General features: G+C 38.6%; 1 protein-coding gene and 1 long non-coding RNA gene across 3 annotated transcripts; one reads left to right on the top strand and one right to left on the bottom strand.

Moving 5' to 3' along the window:
• Nucleotides 1-9,436: 9,436 nt before the first annotated feature.
• Nucleotides 9,437-20,964, bottom strand: FGF23 (fibroblast growth factor 23). Of its 2 annotated transcripts, XM_077468508.1 has the most exons (4): nucleotides 20,661-20,964; nucleotides 14,463-14,591; nucleotides 12,836-12,939; nucleotides 9,437-10,417 (listed from the first exon to the last, which is right to left on the bottom strand). In XM_077468508.1, exons 1-4 carry the CDS (start codon nucleotides 20,674-20,676, stop codon nucleotides 9,983-9,985), a joined length of 684 nt encoding a protein of 227 aa, XP_077324634.1. In that variant the 5' UTR covers nucleotides 20,677-20,964; the 3' UTR covers nucleotides 9,437-9,982. The 2 variants fall into 2 exon arrangements, with proteins under 2 accessions (XP_077324634.1, XP_077324633.1); XM_077468507.1 differs by lacking the exon at nucleotides 20,661-20,964 and having other exon boundaries at nucleotides 14,463-15,025.
• Nucleotides 18,293-24,043, top strand: LOC143960184 (uncharacterized). Its single transcript, XR_013270275.1, has 3 exons — nucleotides 18,293-18,453; nucleotides 21,637-21,750; nucleotides 23,732-24,043. It is a non-coding gene; the product is annotated as an uncharacterized LOC143960184 (long non-coding RNA).
• The last annotated feature ends 223 nt before the right edge of the window (nucleotides 24,044-24,266 follow it).

The following is a 24,266-nucleotide window of genomic DNA, read 5'->3' as shown; positions in this document are numbered from 1 at the left end:
TTACTTTTGTGTCCCCCACATGGCTTCTCGCAAACTGCAAACCGGACTTCTTATGGTTTTCTTTCAACAATGGCTTTCTTCTTGCCACTCTTTCATAAAGACCAGATTTGTGGAGTGCACGACTAATAGTTGATCCTGTGGACAGATTCTCCCACCTGAGCTGTGGTTCTCTGCAGCTCCTTCAGAGTTACCATGGGCCTCTTGGCTGCTTCTCTGATTAATGGACGGCCAAGTCTTGCTGGGCTTGCAGTTGTGCCATAATCTTTCCATTTTCAGATGATGGATTGAACAGTGCTCCGTGAGATGTTCAAAGCTTGGGATATTTTTTTTATAACCCGACCCTGCTTTAAACTTTTTCACAACTTCATCCCTGACCTGCCTGGTGTGTTCCTTGGCCTTCGTGATGCTGTTTGTTCACTACGTTTCTCTAAGGAACCTCTGAGGGCTCCACAGAACAGCTGTATTTATACTGAGATTAAATTACACCCATGTTGACTCTATTTACTAATTAGGTGACTTCTGAAGGAAATTGGTTCCACTAGATTTTAGTTAGGGTGTCAGAGTAAAGGGGGCTGATTACAAATACACACTGCACTTTTCAGATATTTATTTATAAAAAAAATTGAAAACCATTTATCATTTTTCTTTAACTTCACAATTATGTGCCACTTTGTGTTGGTTTATTACATTAAAGCGGGAGTCCGCGTTTTTTTTTTGTTTTAAAGCCAGCAGCTACAAATACTGCAGCTGCTGACTTTTAAAATAGTGACACTTACCTGTCCAGCGCGCCCGCGATGTCGGCACCCGAAGCCGATCTCTAGATCGTCTTGTCGGGTGCTGCCGCCGCCATCTTGGGTATGGGAATCAGGAAATGGAGCCTTTCGGCTTCATTTCCCGGTTCCCTACTGCGCATGCGCAAATCGCGCTGCGCAATAAGGATGGTCCCCGCTGCCTCTGGGATCTGTGTGTTTCCCAGCAGGCAGCGGGGCACTTGCGGAAAGGGGCGTAATCTACGCCCCTTTCCGCAGAGAGCTATCCCGGAAGTGGGTGCAGAATACCTGTACTGTACAGGTATCTGCACCCCCCTCCCCCCTGAAAGGTGGCAATTGTTGTAACATGGCAAAATTTCAAAGGGTATGAATACTTTTTCAAGGCACTGTATATACACACGTGGTACAGCCACTTTATTAACCACTTGAGACTCGCGCTATAGCCAAATGACGGCTACAGTGCGGACCTCCTTTGCCGGGACTACGTCTATTGAGGTCGTCCTGTGCACGAGCGGCCTGCGCGCCCCCTGAGGGGCGAGCGCGGCACGCTCTGTGATCGGCGAGTCTCTGAGACTCGCCTGATCACGGATCCGAGCAATGGGTCGATCCCGACCCCTTACCACGTGATCAGCTGTCAGCCAATGACAGCTGATCATGTGATACAACGGAGCCGGTAATCGGCTATTATTCCTCCTCGCGCTGACAGCGGGAGGAGAAAAAAAAAGAGCCGATCACGGCCAGCTTACTAGTGCCCCCCTCAGGAATAAATAAGTGCCCCCCGTAAGTGCCACCCAGCAGTGCCCACAGTGCCACCCAGCATTTACCACAGTGCCACCCAGCAGTGACCACAGTGCCACCCACAATCTGCCTCAACAACGGTGCTGCACCCCTGTGCCACATATCCGTGCCCATCAGTGTCATCTACCAGTGCCCATCAGTGCCGCCCAGCAGTGCCACCTATCAGTGCCCATCAGTCCCATCTATCAGTGGTACCTATCAGTGCCCCTTAGTGCCACCCATCCGTGCCATCTTATCTGTGCCCATCTTTGCCCATCAGTGCCGCCTTATCTGTGCCCATCAGTACTGCCTTATCTGTGCCTATCGGTGCCGCCTTATCTGTGCCTATTAGTGCCGCCTTAACTATGCCTATCAGTGCCCACCAGTGCAGCCTATCAGTGCCCACCAGTGCAGCCTATCAGTGCACCTCATCCGTGCACTTCAATGAAGGAGAAAAATTACCTGTTTGCAAAATTTTATAACAAACTATTAAACATGATTTTTTATTTTTTTTTATTTTGCATTTTTTTTATTTGTTTAGCAAAAAATAAAACTCTCAGCTGTTATTAAATACCACCAAAAGAAAGCTCTATTTGTGGGAAAAAAAATTATAAAAATTTCATTTGGGTACAGTGTTGTAAGGCCACGCAATTGTCATTCAAAGTGCATCATCGCTGAAAGCTGAAAATTGGTCTGGGCAGGAGGGGGGTTTAAGTGCCCAGTAAACAAGTGGTTAAGGTAAAGTATTATTAAGGCACCGTTCACAGACTAGAATTTTGATTACTTTATTTGTTTATGATTTTTGCATGCACAGAGACAAGTGTATTTTTTTTTTTTTTGTATCATACTTACCTAGGTGGATGTGGGGCAGAGCAGAGAATGGTGACAGCAGTCTTTGATCACTCAGATTTTCTGCTGATTTTTTTTGGTAAATCTGAAGACAAAAATCAGCAGAAAATCTGAGTGATCAAAGACTGCTGTCACCATTCTCTGCTCTGCCCCCACGCTTACTGAAGTGTTGGGCTGTGGAGGGGTGTGAGCGGCTGGCTCAGACTCTCAGCGGCGAGAGGCTGAGCCAATGGCTGGTCCAGGTGCCTGGGTGGATCCTGACCATATGGTCACGATCTTTTCCCAGCCTGGACTGGCTCTGTGACATCGGACATCAGCTGAAAGCGACTCACAGGATCCGTTGATCCACAGGAGAGGTACAGTCAAAAGAGCTTTGGCTGTACTTTTCTTTTAAGTGTTGCAGAGAAAATGATGTCCTGTGTGACAGCTCTGTATATCTCTGGAAATGGATAGATATGTTTTTTGGGGATTTTTTTTCTCCTCTTTTCTATTTTTGTCTTTTAGTGGGTTTTCTCCATATGGAAAGACTTAATGGATTTATACGCTGATAAACGATGATGTTTGGTAGTGGTATTACCTGTTAGCGGAACAATGGCTTGTATTGGTTATGTGTGAAAGGTGTAAGATTGTGAAAAAAAAACATTTCTTGAAAATTTTAGAAAAATTCTGATATAAAAAAAAAAAAGAAATGGCAGGATAGAAATAAAAAAAATGTTGACCGGTAAACAGCTATTTTCTATCTATTTCAACTGTCTATTTAGCTGTTTTCCTGGAGTTAATTTTTAATAAAAAAATACAATTTCTGCTTACCTGGCCCTGTTTTTAATGTACAGAAAAAGAAAGCACCTGGACTTCTGCTACTGAGTACTTGGGAGTCTTTGAACATTTCAGCTCTTCCATAAAGTGCATTATGCGGTCAGGGTGTGTCCTTAAAATTGAACTCCATCCATTTTTTTTTTTTTCATCTAGTGTTGGATAGAGTGGTGAAGATTTAGATACCTGAAGATGCCTGCTGCCCAGAGGAGTAGCCAGCTTACCACCCCAAACCACACACAGGTACATCTTTAAGTGAAAGTTTAGAGGGAAGAAATGGCAGACAAGCATGATAGGAGACATGCTATGGGGGTTATCTACTAAAGGCACTTGAAATTGCACTGAAAGTGCACTTGGAAATGTAGTCGCTGTAGATCAGAGTGGGAAATGTAAGGGAAATTAAAAAAAAGCATTTTAGCTTGCACGTGATTGGATAATAAAATCAACAGAGCTTCCCCATCATTACAGATCTACCCCTCAGATTTACAGTGACTGCACTTCCAAGTGCACTTTTGGTGCAATTTCAAGTGCACTTTGCACTTGTAGTGCAAAGTGGATTTGACTTTTGTAAATAACCCTCTATGCCTCTTCTGCATTAATGTGGCTTATTGGCCTGTTTGTCCCATACACTGAGCTGTGCGTGCAATGCTGAGATGAGCAAACTTGTGCATGAGCGGGAGTGAGGGCATCTCAGGCCAAACCAATGAAAACAGCTGAATATCAATATCCAGAAGCAGACCCCCTGAAGATGTCAGCAGGCCGGCTAAAAAGGACCTCCAGGACAGTGCAGCACTGGAGTGAATAGGGCGAGCAAGTATTCAGTCCACTGTCAAGTAATTAATGCTATCCATGACTGCAGTAAAGACCCCAACACTATCTCTTCCACTGCCTTTGCACTAAGGCTTGGTTTCTGGTTCCCATCTTTGGAGTGCAGGATGCTAGTGTCACTGATACATTATGTAGAATGTACTATAGTGAGGCAAACAAGGAAGATCAATTCAAGGCGATTACCCGACAAGACCATAGTTGGGGTAAATCAAAAGAAAGCAGCAAAGTGACTAAGTGAGCCCTTTTTTTTTGTTATTTTCTTATTTCAATAAAAATAGAAAACTCACAGTCGTTATTGTGAAGATAATATATTTATTTGCATAGACCCAAAGCATCTTTCTTGTGGCGTACAACATAAATATCTATAAATACATCTAGGATTTGTCTTCTTTGCAACACTACTAAATAAATAAATAAATAAGCAAACCTCCCCAAACAAAATGCAAAGGTCCCCTAAAGGCTACAAGACACCTGGCACCCTTCGACAAAATTGACTCCGGGGCCGTGTCCAATAACCAGAGCTTATCTGAAAAGTGTTAAAGCTTATAGACTCTAAATTGCATACAGTGAAAATGACAATCCTTGCAAATAGACAATAACAACAATATAAAACATTAGGCTGGGGTGAGACATGAAGACCTCCTTTCTTGTAAGTGGCAGCACAGTTGTCCATCATCAAAAATTAATGTGACTTGTGGTTTTGTTGGCAGAATATTATAGGGTTTTTAATGGGTTTAAAAAGGCGCAAGGATGTTAGTCCTAGACAACCACTTTTTTTACAGTTCTGTTACTGTTAAATGCCAAAAATATTTTTTTTTTTAATTTTAGTAGTAGTTCTTTTATCTTTTTTTGGGGAGTATCCAGCCTTGTCAACCACTGGGCTCCAATCCTCCTATCCAATAATAGACTGTAATACAATCAACAGAGAATAGGGGAAAGCCTCACAGTCGACTGCTAGCTCTTCGTGAGCATGTAACTAGTTTATTGTGTTTGTTTCTCTTGTAACTCACTTCAACAAACTGCAGTGTTCTGTTGTATGGAAAAGCTGGTAAAAAACAATATGTTCATGTATCTGCCAGGGCTCCTATATACTGCCTGTTCACTCTGGCCTTCATGCTCACCCTCATTGTCGGATAAAACCCAAGTTGTGTATCCAGCCTGTCACAACCCTTTTAATTTTGTCATGTAAAGTAAAACAATAAAACTGTGTAAATTTGACACAAGAATATTCTTAATATAACATTGTAAGGCACTTGGGCACCAATTTAACCCACAGATAGTATAAAACAACACAGATGTTAAAAATGTATACATACATTATATAATAGTGCAAAGTATGTTGATTTGCAATCAATATTAGGAGCTTCTGCTGCTCCACAAAATAGAGTTCACACAAACAAAGTACTGATATGATTGCACATTCAATTTAGACATCTGATCAAAAATAAAAAGGTAATAATATATTTAGAATGTTGCTTTTAAACATATTTGTAGCTTTCACCCATGTCACCTCTTGAAAAAGGACCAAGGATGGTATTGCTGCACAACCACTTTATTACAGTTGTGTTACCGTCTAGTGATTGGCTGTCCCACCTGATAGATAGCTTAGAGAGCCAATCACAAAAGAGGCAATTGAGGAATGAAATACTTCTCAGGAGACCACCCACACTTGTTTCAAAAGGCAAACACAAAAGTTAAAGCTTTTAGTTATACTTTGGTCCTGTACATTGTACATTGGTGGATATTTGTGATGGTTGTCATCTGGTGATGGTCAGACAATGAGGGCTTATTAACAGCATAATGCATGCATATTAAGACAAATGTTGGTATGCATTGAAGCATGCTACATTAGGGCAGCCAATTAAGACCCAATTACACCCCACTGCGCATGTTATCATAACGTAAACACATTGCGATGCGTTTTCATGTGTACTGCACTGTGTTGTTAAAACACACTGCAATGTTTTTTTCAATGTCTATATTTATGTTTTGCACTCCAGCACATTGCTATGAATTATGATAATTTGGAACACACTGTGCAAAAATTCAACACTCAACAATTTTTAGTACACACATTATTTTTGGCAATGAAACACACTTGTGTACACATTTGTGTCTGTACATAGTGATAGGTGCATTCGCTTTTACTGTGTACTGGCGTGCAATTAGAAATTAATGCCAATTAACTGCAGTGCTTATATACAGTGGATTACCCTCTGTTCTGGTAACACACTATAAAAACAGGGGTGTTCATGCACGTAAGTTTTAGTCATGCTGCCCATTAAGGCAATTGGGGAGGCACTCATGGAGGCACAGGGCAGCACTGAGACTGGGATATGTATACCTGTGCATGGTCAGCCCTGGGCCACTCAGCATCATTGGTTGGTTGGGTGCATAATAACCAATATCTAGCCTGCACCGTAGCTACCAATGGCGCTGTGCACCCTGGGACACCAGTGTCCAAGCAACCAATGATGCTGTGTGGGCCTGCAGTGTCCATTAACCAGTGACACTGTGTGGCAAGTGTCTATCAACCAACAACAGTTGGTATAAAAATGGCAGCTCCAAGTGGCATTCACCCCTGCAGCAACCATGGCATTATTGCATGCACTATGATGTGATCTAGCCCTAAAGACAACATTAAGTTGTTTTGGTTAATATTACATTTTGGGTAATATTTCCCTAAGTTCTATGAACCCATTGACAAATCTAAGTATAATGGGCAAGACCTCTGAAAATAATTTCACCAAAACCCTAACCTTGGAAATACATTTTGAACATTTTCGATTAAATACAAATGTATATACAGTTTAGATTTTCATCTTCACCTGACATAATCATTCGTCCCATAATACATTCCTAAACTCACAGATAAATATTAAATAAATACACCATTTGAGTTAACGACAAAGAACCTAGTGGTCCTTTATTTTAAACTAGTGCAACGTTCCAAAGTAAAATAACCCCCCCCCCCCCACTAGCCAAGAGTAGCCTGAGGGCTGACTTCTAACAATTGGCATCCATTTTTTGGACTCTTGTATAAAGATGTTTAAAGAAAGCAGTTCTTTTCACCCACTCAGTTTCTTTTATGTTGTAAGTGAAAAGAAGGATCTTATTTGTTGCTTTTTTTAAATACCTTTATTGCTTTCAGAAATGTTATGCATAAGATCCTTTGAGTGGATCAGGCAGAGCCAAAAGCAGCACCCAAATATTTTTCTTACATGCAATTTGCTTCTATTAAACAATGGATTTCACAATTTCAGATTCTCTATATGGTATTTATTTTGTGTAGATAGCAAAACCAGTCTTTTTTGGTTTTGCACTGTATATGCATCAAATCATGAATAGAAAATAATGTATCTAAACTGTTTTGTGATACCAGATCTCTGCCAAAACGTTTTTCAGTGTATGTATGGCCCAGAATCTTTCCTTTATATTTGAATTTAGTAGGAGAAGGTTAAAATCCTGTCTGTGTTCCTTTGGTGTGATTTTTCTCCACTTCCTGTCCTGAACATGTCACAGCAAGTGAGAAAAAATCTCTACAGTATATGGGTTCCCCTCTTAAGCCTTGTACACAGGGTCAGAGAATCCGTCGGAATGCGTCTTATCGGACCGTGTCGTCAGATAATCCGACTGTGTGTGGTATGCATCGGACTGATTCCGTCCGAATCTCCGTCGGACCCAATTTTCCAACATGTTGGAAATATTTTCCGACCAACTGGTTTGATCGGATATACTCCGATCATGTGTAGAGAATTTTGATCGGACCAAGTGCCACGCATGCTCAGATCAAATTCCTACTTCAAAGCTATTGGCTACTAGTTACATCGTAACGAAATTACGTCATCACGTTCTGAATGATCGGATTTTTCGACAACGTAGTCCGACCGTGTGTATGCAACAGTTTTGGACAAGATCCGACGGGCAAAATCCGACGAACAAAATCCGACGGATTTGGTTGGCAGAATGTCCGACCATGTGTACAGGGGCTTAGAGAGTCGTCACTGGACAGGTATCCCCAATGGAAGATTTACTCCTATCTCTTGTCCCACAGACAACTCTACAGTTTGGTTTTCTAAAAGCTTTCTGTCTTGGTGACAGTTGTTACCTGGACAAACAGACAAAGTAAAACTACCTTGCAGGAACACAGAGGACAATAAAAATGTAACAGGTTATAATTCGTCACCACACTATCCATAATTAAAAAAAAAAAAAAAAAAAGAAAAGAAAAGGAAAAAAGTTTTCTCTATGCATACACCTTAAAGGAAGCCTATTGGTAGAGAAACATGGAGGCTGCCATTTTAATTTCCCTCTGAATAATACTTTATGGGTCACTTGCCCAAAACAAACATGCAGAAAGTAACGCCAGTTCAAAGTCAGATTTCTTGATCTGCATACTTTTGGGTCAATGGCTCAGAAAGTACTGAAGCCAGAGCCAGCATGACTGCCGGGCACCTAGCACTTTCCGGAAAGGTCAACAATGGTAGCCTATATATATTTTTTCCTCACTACTCGTTTCTTTTAAAGTGGAGCCATACTAAGAAATGAAAGCAAAGGTTGACTAACAGTTCTGCTGCACAAAATTAGTATGTAGTAGCTGAGATTTTAAATATTTTAGCTTTGAAAGGTAAAAGAAGTTGTGTTTCTTCTGGTGGCTAGTCAGCTGACCAATGCCAGCCACAGGCTTCTATACCCAGAAGTACTGTATATTTTTCTTTGGTCCTATTGGCAAAACATAGCAGGCCTGGAGCAAAGAGAAGTTGATTATGTGCTGTTGATGTGGCCATGTTTAATTGAGCCTGTTGCTGCCTTGCATGGTAAAAGGACAGGTTTGCTTTAAAGCAAAAATATTAACATATCTTTGCTTTCACTAGTATAGGTCTTATTTTATTATTTGAAAATCATTTTCTTTTTCAGTGTGCCTTATGGATAAAATGCAAAATGTTTACTTCCTAGCCTGGCATGTTGCACTACATTCTACTTTTTTCCTTTTTATCCCCCTATTTTACCTACAAGGCACAGAAAGTAACAAAGTGCTTTGGTCGTTTTACCATCCAATGAATATATATATATATATATATATATAAACCAAAAATTGAAGATGCAGTTTCAGTTTCTGTTCAAAAGAATTTTAGTTCAATCTTCATGCATATACAAGACTGCACAGTTTCAGACAGGAACTCTATCCTTCAACTTGCAAGTTGATGAAGGACAGAGTTCCTGTCCAAAATTGTGCAATCTTGTATATGCATGAAGATTGAAGTAAAAAATTTTGAACAGAAACTGAGATTGCATCTCCAATTTTTTGTTTGATACATATCTGATGGAAGTACCACATTGGATGTGAATCTCTAAAGTAAGTGAAAGACATGGCAGAGGTGTCCCACCTTGAAATAAATATATATATTTATTTTATTTTTTTAAGATCTTTGCTTCTAAGCCAAACTGCAATTAGACTCTAATGAAGATAGCCATTCCCTGGCTCGTTTAAAGGAGGCTAGATTTGTGGCAGTGAAGTTACGTCTATAAGTCTAGTTTGTGACATTTGAGTCAGAGAATGGCTTCTTCAATCAGACCTAGTCTCTTTACTTTTTCCTAAACTATAGTACCTAATGCAGGTATTGACTAAAGTGACCCTGACAACAGGTTACACTTTGCAGACTCAATATGCCTCTAGAATGCATGAATGTAGCACTTACTGAAGTTCAGAAGTTATCTTCAATCTCTGACACTTCTGTCTGCCTGTGCAAAGCCCAGTGTCGGAGGATGAAGACACTTCAGATCTGTTTAAATTTACAAACAGGAAAACGACTTAAGAGGATAACTTTTGTCACTTTTATGCACCCTAATGACATATTCAGTCTGCAAAGTATAACCTGTTACATACTTACTCCAAGTTGTCGTTTATTCAGAAACAGGTTGAAGGTCTTGTGCTGGAAAAGATATTATCTTTTTTTGTAAGGCTGACGTGGGTGGCCCTTCCTAGTGTTGATGACACCTATTGGGTCATCGGGGTCCACCTTGTCATGTTGATTATGTCTTACTGGTTCTTGATTGAAATGCGCCCTGACGTCTTGTTCATTCTTTGGTGTTGGAAAATTCAGGGTTGTCTTCTTTTCTCGACCAATACTCCAGGGGTCGGGATATAGCTCAGCACTTCTGGTGTGTCGGACTGGTTCGGGAGTGATAAATCGGGTAATAGGAATCGTGTTCTCCATGGATAAAAACTGAGAATAAGGTGGCAAGTCCATTCCTGGGCGGAAAAACTGTTTTGGCTTTTTGAGGCTCAGCAGATAGTTGTGTTTTGGGGAATGGTAGACATCATGACGATTCTCCAAAGTTTCATGCTTGAATACGCAGTCGTCGTAGCTGAAGTAGTGCTGGTAAACAGTACACATCAATTAATATCAATCGGGTTTATTTATCTGGATATATCTTTTGATTATGTTAAGCTTTCTACAAAGTAATTTAATTCCTATTAGAAATTCAGATAATGATTATCTCTAAAAAATACCCTTAAAGGCTGAACTTCAGGCAAACAGGCAAACAGATAAGGATGACCCTGAAATACAAACATGTGGACTGTTTACCTGGCAAAGAATTTATAGTACTGGGTGGTTGGTTGCAATCTACCCACCCCTACTACAAAGCATAACCAGGTCTGGGACATTCATTGCACCTGCTGCAGTAATCTGACATATCTCCAGCTTGCTGATTGGACAATATATTTAGCTATATATATTTAGCTGCCAGCATGTTTTTTGCTGACACGTGCACTTCTGCAGAGCTCATTACTACCCTTCCCTATCTGAGCATTGGCAAGGGATTTGAAGGTGGCTATGAAGAGACTTTCCAATACTAACAATACTTTCTTTTAAAATACTTTTTAATCAAAAAAAAAAAAGTTTGGCCATTTGTTAAATAATGTGAAAGTCCCAGTGGTACAAATAACTTCTGACTAATAATATGGTAAGAGTGATAATAAGCAATAAAAAAATGAACAGCCCAGCACGAAGAGTGGAGCAGTGTGGAATATATAATGTGCTCAGGGCCGTTGATAAGGGCATACCACCAGTCCTCCTGTATAAGGCTTGGGCACACAGGGGGGGCCCTTGCAGCAGGGGGAATCATATGTGGGCAAGACCAGGAAGCTGATCAGTGCGGTGGGGGGCAATACCAGGAACAATGCCCTTTGTGACTCTCCCTGCAGCAGGTGAAAGATAGTTTTTCCCCCTTCCCCTCCAGCCTGCTTTCAGCTGCTGCAGGGAAAGGCACACATGGCATCCTGTAATTGCACCCCCTGCCAGACTCATCATCTTCTCTGTCCTGTCCTCATCTGATTCCCCCTGCTGTGTGCCCTTCCAGCACTGCCAGCTTAACTCTCCTATTGGCTGCTGCGGAATCACAGGGGTGGGGGTGTTCAGGATTGGGCGTGAGGGAAGGGGCTGTTAAGTATTTCCTTCCTTCATTCATATCGGAAACAACACAGATCTTTATTTATTAACTCAATACAATTGTATCTTCTACATTTAGCAGGGATTTAGTTATGTTAAAGTTATGTTATTTTATTTTTAATGAAAATATCTTTTTGATATTTGGGGGGGGGGGGGGGGGTGTAGGCTGTACGGTGCCCTGCGGTTTCTAACAGCAGCCCTAAATGTGCTGCACAGGATACAGAATGGGATACTCTGAAATATGTCATATACAGCACAATGTACAGAGAAGATACCCCACCATACAATCTAATATACTAAATACATACACCCATCACATTACGTACACACCCCATCAATCCAAGCAATAGACCAACAGGCTGTCATTAATGAGTCCTTATTAGCCCCTTATTCACTCACAGCAGAATTAATTATAAATAGCTCCAGAACAAACCTTCATGCTGGAATTTGGCTCCTTATAATTAGGTGCTCAGCTTGTATCTGAATATGTATCCTTCCCTCTTTCATTCCTGTAGCTCAGTGGTTCTCAACCCTGTCCTCAAGTACCCCCAACAGGACATGTTTGCAGGTTTTTCTTTATCTTGCACATGTGCTTTAAATCAGAGCCAATGGTTTGGTATTTTGGACAGTTATTTTATCTAAGAGAAATTCCCAAAACATGGCCTGTTGAGGGTACTTGAGGACAGGGTTGAGAACCACTGCTCTAGCTGATGTATTTAAGCTTGACAGAAGAAGGGGATGGGGAAAGATGACCATCATACTCTGCCCCTTCTTTGTGGTCTAAGCCATGTTAGTCATGGCTGTTTTTTTGGATTCTGATGGTAAGAGATGTCGTGATAGTCTCCATAATATGGGAATTGTTGATATGTGTGTAGGAAAATGTATTTAAACTTTCCCATTGCAAGTACAGAAGTCTAATTATTTTTAATCATTAATCAAGCAGTATGGTTGGTAAGAAAATGCATGAGACCAGGCAATCTAAATGGTTACATTTCTAAACTTTTGTTCACAAGAATATTAGAATGTAACCTATATATATTTATACTCTAAACTGCTAGAACCTGGTCCAGAGCTGATTGAGGGTTTTAATGAATAATATTCCTGTCATCAAGTTACGATATATATGCCATGAAGGCTGTGTTGGCTGGACTTATTTTTGCGGTACTGAAGTTACCTACCAACTGTTGTTTATATAATTACAGCAACTGTCCATGGTGCTGTAACAATGCTTATAACATATTTTCTTCCATAAAATAAAAGACAATTAAAAAATCATTGTGTCTATATGGTTAGCATTGAAGCATGGTCCATTTTATAGTATATGACTATTGCTTTAATACTTACTGATCCAAAAGCATTTCCGAAACTGTCCATACATAAGTATCGGCCACTTTTGACACCAGTGATGACAACTTTACCAGCAGATTCTGATTTAATCATTAATGCACCTTAAGGAGAAAAGAAGTCATGATAAAAGAAAGAAAGAAAATCTTATTTTCTGGTACAATTTAAAGTATTTTTTAAATATTTTTTGTAGTTGTGCTTTCCAATATTAACAAACATTTCTTTTGTTAAGTAGTTGATTTTTAAACTACCATGTTCTGAGCCTCACGTGCTTTAAAATTATTGTTCAAGACTTCCTTTAAATTTTCAGGTCTTTTAGTTAATTTTTTGTTTCCCTACAAAGATGATTAGATAATCAACTAACTCCTTTAAAAATCAACCTCATTGACTTTTTATTTTAATTATATTTTTTAAAACATTGCAGAGACATATTAAACTTTGTAAACAACATTCTATATTATCATATATTCTTGCACAGGATTTTCAACCATGTATCCAATGTACTTAATATTTTGTGTATTTATTATTTATATTCTCCTTCTTACTATAAGTATCTATAACTGACCATGGGATTTACAGTGTTCAGTTAAATATGTAAATTCACATAGACACAGTATTCCAGAGATTTACATGCAACATGCAAAATCTCCCTTTGGGCTCAGTGGGGTTTATTTGGAGTACATATTTTATTTAGTCCAGTATGCCGGTGTTCCATTTTAATACCCAATCATGGGCAGAGAAACTTAAAATAAATATATATCCTTTCCACTTCATTAAATTATTGAAACGACTATAGTTTCAATGAGCTCAATCATCATAAATTAATGCTTGATGATTCTCTACAACCTTAATTCAATAGAACAGGTAATAAAAACAGTTTATAAAATTGAAGCTCTAAACTACCTTAAAATATCAAAATTGTAATTGCTTGGTTACTGTTTTAAAGTTGTAAAAAAAAAATTAAACTTTTTTTTAACTTTTTTGGTCTTCAGTTTTGCAATAAATTTCAGCTTTCACTGGAGAAAAATATTTGTGTTGCCAAGGCTGGGCTCCTTCTAAAAATGCTGTCTTGAGCTTCAGTACTGCAGAGTCACAGAACACACATACGACAAATGAGAAAGTCAGAGAAAAATCTAAATTTCAAATCTTTGTATTGATTTATTGATGATTTTTTAATTGATTTACTAAAGGGAAAAAAGGCTGTTCACTTTGCAAGGGAACTTTCAGTTTGCAAGGGAATTTTCACTTAGCTACTAAGTGGATTTGTTGAATGCAAAGAATACCCAATCGTATGAAAGGAGAATACAAAAAAACAGCTTTTGCTTGCACACAATTGGATGTTGAAAGTCAGCAGGTCTTCACTTCATTTATCAAGCTAAGAGAAAATGTCTTTGCAATGTGCACAGCCTATTTTCTTTCAGGAAATTAACCCCAATGTAGCAAAACCGGAGCAGCAGTTACGACAGCCAGTCAAACAGCATTGTCAGGAGTGGTCATTATTGGCAGCCTACATATTTTTACATTACTGGTTTTCTTAAAATTTATGATATTGTCTCTTATGAAAATGACTGCAATTGTTCGGTCACAATTTTTTCCACGTCACAAATTTTGTCATAATAAAACTTACTGTAAATGGTTTGATGTGGGGAGCCATCAATTCGCCCATCGTGATTGATCTGCAGGTGGAAGCTGTTCCATTCTGTCGCTGTGTACAGGTGCATCAGTCTGTCTGGAGTCCCCCATCCGGAATTGATTACTGGAGAGGAATTAGGAAAGGCAAGACTGACCTTTAGACTAGACAGGGCAAATATGAAAAGCCCCAACCTATTGCCTAGTCTGGTGCTGGACATGCCTCTTTTTTTGTCTTGCTTGGGGGAGATGCTAGTGAAATCTGATCTGTCTTCTGTCCTCTTGCTCTGAGATTCAGATGCTTCCCAACTTTTTTGCACTATATATAAAGGCTAACAACTCTGTGACATCACACAGGAAAAGCTTATTAAGAACATCCTTTTTTTTGTCTTAACAGCAGAAATTTAAGAGAGCCCTGAGACATAAAATACTTAAGGAAAGGGAATTCACGTGTATGCCCTTGGGGAATAAAGATCAGTGTTACTTTTTTTTATTACTCTTTGTTACTTCACAATCAGGTTTTATTCCTATTATATCCAGTTTTATAATGTTATTACCAAATAAATGTTATCTTTTCTTACTAAATTATTTTTAATAAAATATTTGAAGTTTCTATAAAATGAATATTAATTTACACAAAAATAGTATAGCTTCTTTAAAACTATTATATAAACAAAAATGCATCAACGTAAGATATACATTTTTATAAAATATTTTAAAATGTAAAAACTTAATTCAGATTATAGCCACTATTATTATAAAGTTCTTATTGTCAAATAAAACTAATATATAGAAAGATAAAAAAAAAAAAAAATGTAATTTTATATGGATGTATGCTTTTTTATGTGTACATATAACATAACATGTTTTCATATATATATATATATATATATATATATATATATATATATATATATATATATATATATATATATATATATATATATATATATATATATATATATTTTTTTTTTTTATTATTTATTTATTTATTTTTTTTGCTTTATCTTGTCTTGGAAATTTAGCATTTTTACTATTCTATATTAAGTACTAGACAAAATGGATTATTATTCCAAAATCTCTTATTCCACAAAACTCTACAACTGGTTTCATCAAATGATCTTGGATAGTAGAACTTAAAATCTATTTTGACATAGTAGAACATAAAAATGGCAATGTATTTTCCTTTTTTTTTCTTAACTTTACTTCTCTGATATAACATACAGTTTAAATATGGTTAAAATTCAAAGTGAGAAGAAAATGCTCCAGTTTTGTTTTTAACATCTAGAGGGCAGTCACTTGACAGAAAATGAAACCTTTCAAAGATTATTCACTTGTAAAGCACAAGCACAAGTACAAGTACATTGTAGTCTACAGTGTTATTCCCAAGAGCTCTTATGGCCCACTATGTAGATGTGGAAAAGCACTATTAGGATAAAAGTGTGTAACCTAAAATGATTAAATTATTTAAACTAGCAATGCCGTAATAACCAATGGTAATAAAAAAAAAACCTGTACAACTAAAATTTTTAAATTATGTCAAATTACATTTTTTTTATGGTGCACTATCTATCTATCTATCTATCTATCTATCTATCTATCTATCTATCTATCTATCTATCTATCTATCTATCTATCTGTATATCTATCTATGTATATAGACACTCACCGGCCACTTTATTAGGTACACCTTGCTACTACTGGGTTGGACCCCCTTTTTCCTTCAGAACTGAAATGATAGCATCACGCAGTTGCTGCAGATTTGTTGGCTGCACATCCATGATGCGAATCTCCCGTTCTACCATATCCCAAAGGTGTTCTATTGGATTGATATCTGGTGACTGCGGAGGCTATTGGAGTACAGTGAACTCATTGTCATGTTCAAGAAACCAGTGGTGAGATGATTTGAGCTTTGTGACATGGTGCATTATCCTGCTGGAAGTAGCCATCAGAAGGGTACACTGCAGTCATAAAGGGATGGACATGGTCAGCAACAAACACTCAGGTAGGCCATGGTGTTTAAACAAAAAAGTGTACCGAGAAAATATCTCCCACACCATTACACCACCAACACCAGCTTAAACCGTTGATACAAGGCAGAATGGATCCATGATTTAATGAAGTTTATGCCAAATTCTGACCCTACCATCTGAATGTCGCAGCTGAAACCAAGACTTATCAGATCAGCAATGTTTTTCCAATCTTCTATTGTTCAGTTTTGGTGAGCCTGTGCAAATTGTAAATTGTGTTGTGCATTCAGAGATGATATTCTGCATACCTTGGTTGTAACAAGTGGTTATTTGAGTTACTGTTGCCTTTCTATCATCTTGAACCAGTCTGTCTATTCTCCTCTGACATCAACAAGGCATTTTCGTCCACACAACTGCCACAGACTAGATTTTTTTCTCTTTTTTGGATCATTCTCTGTAAACCCTAGAAATGGCTGTGCGTGAAAATCCCAGTAGATCAGCCATTTATTAAATACTCAGACCAGCCTGTCTGGCACCAACAGCCAAGCCACATTCAAAGTCACTTAAATCCTATTTTTTCCCAATTCTGATGCTCGGTTTAATCTCCAGCAAGTTGTCTTCCCCACATCTAGATACCATTGGACAGGTGTACCTAAGAAAGTGGCCAGTGAGTGTGTGTATATATATACAGGCATACCCCACTTTTAAGTACACAATGGGGTTTATTTACTAAAGCTGGGAAGTGCAAAATCAGGCTCACTTCTGCATAGAAACCAATGAGCTTCTAACCTTGGCTTCTAACCTTGAACCTTGTTCAATTAAGCTTTGGTAATGGTAATAAAACCTGGAAACTCATTGGTTTCTATGCAGAAGTGAGCCTAATTTTGCACTTTACAGCTTTAGTAAATAAACCCCATTGTGTACTTAAAAGTGGGGTATCCTGTATGTGTATATATATATATATATATATATATATATATATATATATATATATTATATAGTATGTTGAAGCTGTAAGCTGTTCCTACATCAAGCAATGATTTTTTGCAATGCCAAGGTAGCTTTGATGCATCATTTATTAAATCTCTGCTCTACTATTACTTGGGGCACTGGACTATGCAAAGATGCTCCTAATTATATTTAAGTTTAATTCAGCAACTATAGAATGCAAAATCTGAACACTCACGTTATGTCTTATTTAGGAAAAGTGTGCTAACAAGTAAATGTATTTTAATGGTGGATAGAGAACTCCCATAGTTGTACGGGCTAGGGCTGCTGTTCCATTCGGGTGGAGGTGCGGGGTATGTTTCCCACTACTATTGACACCGAGGGCATGGGATTCCCGGGAGTACCTATTTACTTACTTTCTTGTATATCGGGACTGTATTGTGCAGACGGTACATTTTGCTAAGTATGTCAGACGAAACGTGTATATTTTCTCTAATGCTGGTTGATGCTGGTTGCACCGGTTGTTGAAAGTGTAACATACTGTATTGACTTGTATGCTCAATAAACTTTATTTTGGTTAAAAAAAAAATGTATTTTAGTGTTCAGCAACCATTAGAAAAGCATGACTTGTACAATTTACTGTTAAAAGCTCAATGATTGCTATGGGCAGCAAGACATTTTCTTTTTAACACATATTTTTATACATAAGCTCCCTAATATTTTGCATTTCCTAATGGCAAAAACTTAGTGATTGCCAATTCACATTGTTATATTTTGTTGCATAAGTAATGATCAGATGTAGAAGTAAGATTAACCAATCAGTAAATCTGCTGAATATAAAGAAGAAAAAATTACCTTTGCCACGAATTGCACCTCTGTTATTTAGCCCCACCCACTTTAACAAGCTTATAGGCCACATTTGCCTCCAGCCTTAGCTGGCCTGTCCAACCGCAATAATGAACTCACCAGTCTCTTCTTCTTTTGCCATAAGAGGAACCTTGTAAACTCAAGAAGACCAACTGGGATACCCCAGGTCAGCCAGAAGATATAAAGAAAACAAGAACTTCAAAGGTAAATTCTAATTTCATTATTATTATGTATTTCAAGGGTCAGTTTAAAGCAGGGGTTTCAAACTGGTGGCCCTCCAGCTGTTGCGGAACTACAAGTCCTATCATGCCTCTGCCAATGGGAGTCATGCTTGTAACTGTCAGTCTTGCAATGCCTCATGGGAATTGTAGTTCTGCAACAGCTGGAGGGCCGCCAGTTTGAGACCCCTGGTTTAAAGCATAGCATTATTTAGTTCAATGTTCAGACTGCTCTTTATCCAAAGTCTTATAAAAATTTACAACAGTATTGTCCAGGTTTCATATGTGCTGAAGTAGATCAGCCTCCTCCTCAACTACATTTAGGCCATAGTCTTTAGGCAGCAGCTGGCTAGAATGAAGCCTTCGCCAATTAACACAAATGTACAAAGGCATTTTTGTATCTTGCACCTTTTTATTGGATAACAGTGAGGCTGTCTGACTTGTGAGCCAGGTTGGAACTATTTGGCTCTTAGGCTATCGCCCCCTGTCAAAAAAAGGTGAGTCAGAGACAGAAAGACCTTTCACCAATTAGTATATTGGTAACATTTAACTTTTGCTGTGGGTATTTAAAACCTAACAAAATCCTTTCAGAATTCGTTTTTCAATATAGTGTTATAATGGGCAAACATTGTAGCTCTCTGCATGGGGAACAAGATGTTCAAGCTGATTTGCTTATACCCTTCAATGAAATATTGGAAACTAAATTGCGATTATCACAATAAAATGCCTAGAACGTTTAGTGCAACAGGCTACATAAAATTGAGTCAGCCTCTTTCCGCTTTCCATCTACTGAAAAAGGAGTCTCAGCGCTCCTTGTGCACTTTATATAACCGAATGTAAAAAATGTAAGTGTAAGACTAAATTAAACATCTAAAAATGGCCAATGACGGCAGGTAAAGCTTAGAACTCATATACAGCTATTTTCTCCACCAAAAGTCCAGTGCATAATTTAGGCAACAAATGTATGGTTCAACCTGGCAACAACTGTCTAAATTTGGAATGTTAGTTTTTTGTAAAGTTTCCTTTTAAATGATATGAATGAATGTTAAAGTGCACCTGTCATGATAGAAATATGTGGGCTACCACTGCCAACCTGATCTGAACATGTTAACTCTGAGTATTGGCTGCTTGTCAATAGCTGAGTGTTGTTGCATGGTTCAGGTGTGTGACTCAGAAGGCTTGAAACCAGGCAACTAGGATTTCATAAGGAGACCATATATCTGCCATGAAGCGTGTACTTTCAATTTAAAAAAATATTTTTTTTTAGTAGATCATAGTGGTGATTGACTACCTGCATATTCTGGTTTTAAAGATCCAACTAAGTTAAGGAAACATACATAAACATATAGAAAAACATTTTCCTCTAAACTGATCAGCTATTTGAACCACACACTGATCTGGCAGAAAACCTAAAGCAGGCCTGTCAGCCACTATAAACTTTTTACTTATACTTTTTTTTATATTTTTGTAGAACTCCTAAGACCTTTACAAGGTCCTTACTAATACCTATTATTTTTGATCTTGGTTCCATCATGTTACTATGAGCTTGACTTTCCTGACTTTGAGACATCTGTCACCCCTGCCAAATGTGAGTGTCTCAGTGGCCAAAACTGGCAAATTCATTGAAATGGGCAGTGGCCAAAGAATGGGTCTTAGTCCTAAAATTTTGGAAGTCCTGTCCATAGTAACAAAGTGAAACTAGCTTTAAAGGTGGGCACATAGAGAAGGGTTTTCTAGTTAATAAAGATAAGAAAAAATGTCTTATGTCACCTGCCTATAGGGCAAGACAGGTTCTCTTTAAATGTCCCACAGGTATGAAATAACCAGGATGGCCAATTATTGTTGGGCCAGAAGACAACTACTTTACTAAAGCCACTCTGTGACCTTTACAGACACTTTCACCAATTGAATTATGGGGAAGGATTAATTGGACAGATGAAATTTTTCAAACTAAATAAAATAATTTTCCACTGAGATTAGACTAACACTATGGACACCTGTACTTGAAAAATGCAGACTTATTAGATAATGTGTGTTGAAGACCAAACTAAAGGTTTAGTGTTTGGTATTCTGTCACCGCATACCTTTGCTCCTTTTAAACTAATCACCCCAATCTATAAGCCAACAGACATGATTATGGCACCAAGGATCAACAAATATTAAAGAAAATGTTTGAGCATCAAACACACTTACTGTCTAATCCAGTCATTTCCGGATTCAAGTAAATTTCATAGCATTCATCATGTGAAAGTCCACTGAAAGTTCAAGAGGTTTACCTTGTCCAATGTCCATAGTTATCCAATATTTCAAAAATCAGTCCAGATTAATGTCTCATTTAAAATTACAATGAATCTGCTAATAACTAATCTAAATAAAAATGCTTAGAGAATTCCACAATGCTACTCTGCATGTAAATTTGCACTTCCTTAAGCCTAAAACTGGACACATTTTGTCTATTACCATGAACTAGTATGGTGTTAGTCTGATTACTGATCAACTAAATGTTGTAAAAAAGGAGAAAAAGAAACAGACTGAAAAGTTGAATAAACTTTGCTTACCTTTTGTGCAAAATTCCAGTTTGTGCAACCTGTTCTGCAATAATTCTTACTTTACGAGCAATGACACACGCACACACAGGGGGTGAAGTACAGAATCCATGCATTGCAAATGCCCTGGCTGTTTTTAGATGTAGCACATCTATGTCAACCTTGATGATAAGCAGAGTGTGGAAAAAACACTTTAAAAAACAAACACCTATGGGTCAGGTCACACGTACTGGTATGTTGTCCATCATTTAGACCTTGACCTTCTAAATACATTTCAATCATAGCTATTTCTTTGTAGACAAACTTTCCATCCACATGGTCCACAGGATAGCTGCACATCAGTATTTTGTGTTTATTGCTAACTTTAACAAAACAGTTTTTCATATTGTCATGGTTTCTGGCAAGAAGAATGGCTCAGTGCGGCGGGTAGATCATGATCGATGGGTTGCCAACCGCCAGTTTGGAGTTTTATAGCCACTTGTGACACTAAAAGTAGAACAAAAAACATGCTGTACCTGCTTAAAAACGCTTAGCTGACATTCATTCATTTTTAATTTGTTAGTTACTTACAATATAAAGTATATCCAAATCTACTTGGCCATCTAACACTACCCTCTCCACAGGTTGATGTTTGACAGGATGCTGCTGTCCAAGGGTGGCTATGTTGCACTTCCATTGGTACAGTGGAGGTATGAGCCTAACCACTTTAAAACAGGTGTTATTGGCCGGATCACCAGGTAAAAAAAAAAAGGGAAAAAGTAATAATGGGGCCACCACACTTAAGGACTGTTAGGCTAAAATATATTACATGTTTGTTTTTGGGTTTTTAATATACTTTAACTCTGCCCAGGTTAGTGTGTGACTTAATCACCTATACTACCAGTCAGGTCTAAATAAAGGGATTGTCCTAGCTACGGGTATGCTGTACTAAGCAGGGTTTACCTCCCTTACTTTATACTATTTGTAGTGTAACATTTTTTCACTGGCCTAGGTCTGACTTTATACTTTAAGGTCCCTTGGCTAGCCCTAGATGTAGATCCCTTCCACAGCTGTGCAGTAATGCAGTGATCTTTAAAGTCCTGTGCCAAGCCACTTTCCCAACTGCATTCAGAGAAAGCCTTGTATTTTATTCAATGAATACAAGGTGTTCTAAAATTGGATGTGGAGGAGATCATGACATCACCACTCCTCTTCTCCACCTTGTGTAAGCTGGACCAATGTAAATATGCATAAAAGGCAGTTGTTTATGATACCCAGCACTTTAGTAAATTAAATATCATTCATTTATGGATTACATCTAATTTAAAGGCAAGTATTTAAAAAAATAGTCAGTACTACAATTCTTTGAAATATTTAAAGGTATCAATAACTGGGGAATATATGATCACTTGTATAACACACATACTCTATTGCACCTAACGGGAACACATTTATCTCTCAATAAAAGTGTCTGTAGATTGGTTTTGTCAGGTCAGTGGATATGACATCTGTGTAATGGTTATTTAACACCGGGACTGAGTGACATGCCGAGCAGAGATTGCAATCTCTGAGAGTCACACAAAGTCCTCGGATCACACGTGTACCACCTCTACTTCACATCATGAGTTTGCAAAACTGCAGAGTCCTCTGATCCTTGTAATGATAAAATGTACTAGGGACAGCAGCACTGTCCCATAGACTGCCAAATCCCGCTGGATACTGCCATCCATCACCTAAAAATCAATCTAAAGTCAGCAAAGTAAATGTTGGGAGTTACTGAAAGGCTTGACCTTGACATATTCTGAAAATAATGTTATAGGGGAATTCCAATGTTTCAATAATTCCAAAAGTACTAAATGAAGATATTGACATATACACACACACGTTTAAAAGTAAATAAAACTAAGTAGACCTAAGGCTGATGTCACATGGGCAATTCTGCTGCTGGCAAAAAATCACCAGCAACAGAATCAACTAGCAGAGCAGCCTTTCTCAACCTTTTTACCCCAGCTGAACCCTTGACGTAATTTTCAGGTCTCAGAGAACCTTTGCTAATACTAATTCATTGGGTGTCAGTAGACACATGCCCCTTACATTGGTGAACAGTGGGAAGAATGCCCCTTACAGACAGTTATAAAGATATTTAGTGTCATGCAGCTGGCTTAGCCAAGTGGCATTGGGCCCTGAAACTAGGCAGTCACTATTAAATGGAGGGGTCATTTAGCAACCTCTGGAGGAAGCCTGGGTTTCCACAGAACCCTTGTTCTCTAGCCTGTATGTTCTGCCCTTGTTCTACTTCAATGGAATCGCTGCCTTGCTGGTCTACAAGCCTGCTGAATCTCCCTCTCTAGCAAGAGAGTGGCTACTCGCTTTCCCAACTACTAAAGAACAGTGGTGTGTGATAAGTTATTAATCCTGTAACTTGTGAAATGTCACCCGTGACAGAATCACTTGTGTGATATTAACCCTAAATGAGAATTAGATGCCATGGACCTGTCATGTTGTCTGCAGCCTGGACACCAGACTCTGGCAGAAAGAGATGTTCAAAAGCTTGACTGTTGTAGGGTGCTGCTTACAGTGTGGGGCAAAATAAAACAATGTTTTGTAATTTTGATAAACCATTGTTTATTGCTGACTCATTGTTACTTTGGGATATGTATATTGTGCTTCAGCTAGCAGGCCGCCACAGGCTGAGTAAAGAGTTATCATTGGCTCTGTGTTTTTCTGCTCTCTACCCAGGGTTGCTACAAAATGGGGGAGGACCCTGCTCTGAGGCCAGCTGGAACACATAGAAAAGAGAGTAAGCTGGGCTATGGACTTATGTAGCCGACACTCTCAAAAAGAACAACCCACTTTGTGGGCACCCAGGCAGGAGTAGGGGAAGATAAAGTGGACTTTCTGACTCAATGGACTTTATCGCACTAAGAGGTATGGACTGGCAACCTGGGGTAGTAGAGGAGAGAGCGTATGCCATAGATTACCTGTAAGAAACTATGTTGAAATGCCTGTACTTGCTGCAAAGTTTTTCAGTAAAAAGTTCCTTTAACTGTCTCAATGCTTGGTCTGACGTTCTTTATACAAAGGAGTGCATGCAGGGCATATCTTGATCAGGGCTTGTACAAAAGGGATAAAGAGGAGATGTAAGAAGGCCACCATGCAAGGGTTAAATTCACAGCAAGGTTGGTGGAGGGGGCGGCAATATTGCCATTGCTACAGGTAACGAGTGCAGTGACGTGAATGCTATAGCAACCAGCCAGTATAAGGTTGGTACCTA

This window comes from Lithobates pipiens, unplaced genomic scaffold (assembly GCF_037356315.1).
Source record: "Lithobates pipiens isolate NorthernLeopardFrog02 unplaced genomic scaffold, aLitPip1_a1.2 Scaffold_8, whole genome shotgun sequence".
Classification (NCBI taxonomy): Eukaryota; Metazoa; Chordata; class Amphibia; order Anura; family Ranidae; genus Lithobates; species Lithobates pipiens.
Note: the sequence above shows the minus strand (reverse complement) of the source record. Positions and strands in the feature narration are given on the sequence as shown.

Coding starts and splice junctions, on each gene's coding strand:
- FGF23 (XM_077468507.1), bottom strand. CDS start 14,685: ATGTCCAGCACCAGACTAGGCAATAGGTTGGGGCTTTTCATATTTGCC. Junction 12,940..14,462: donor CCCACATCAAACCATTTACA/GTAAGTTTTATT, acceptor TTTCTCCTTAAG/GTGCATTAATGATTAAATCA. Junction 10,418..12,835: donor TCGGAAATGCTTTTGGATCA/GTAAGTATTAAA, acceptor ACTGTTTACCAG/CACTACTTCAGCTACGACGA.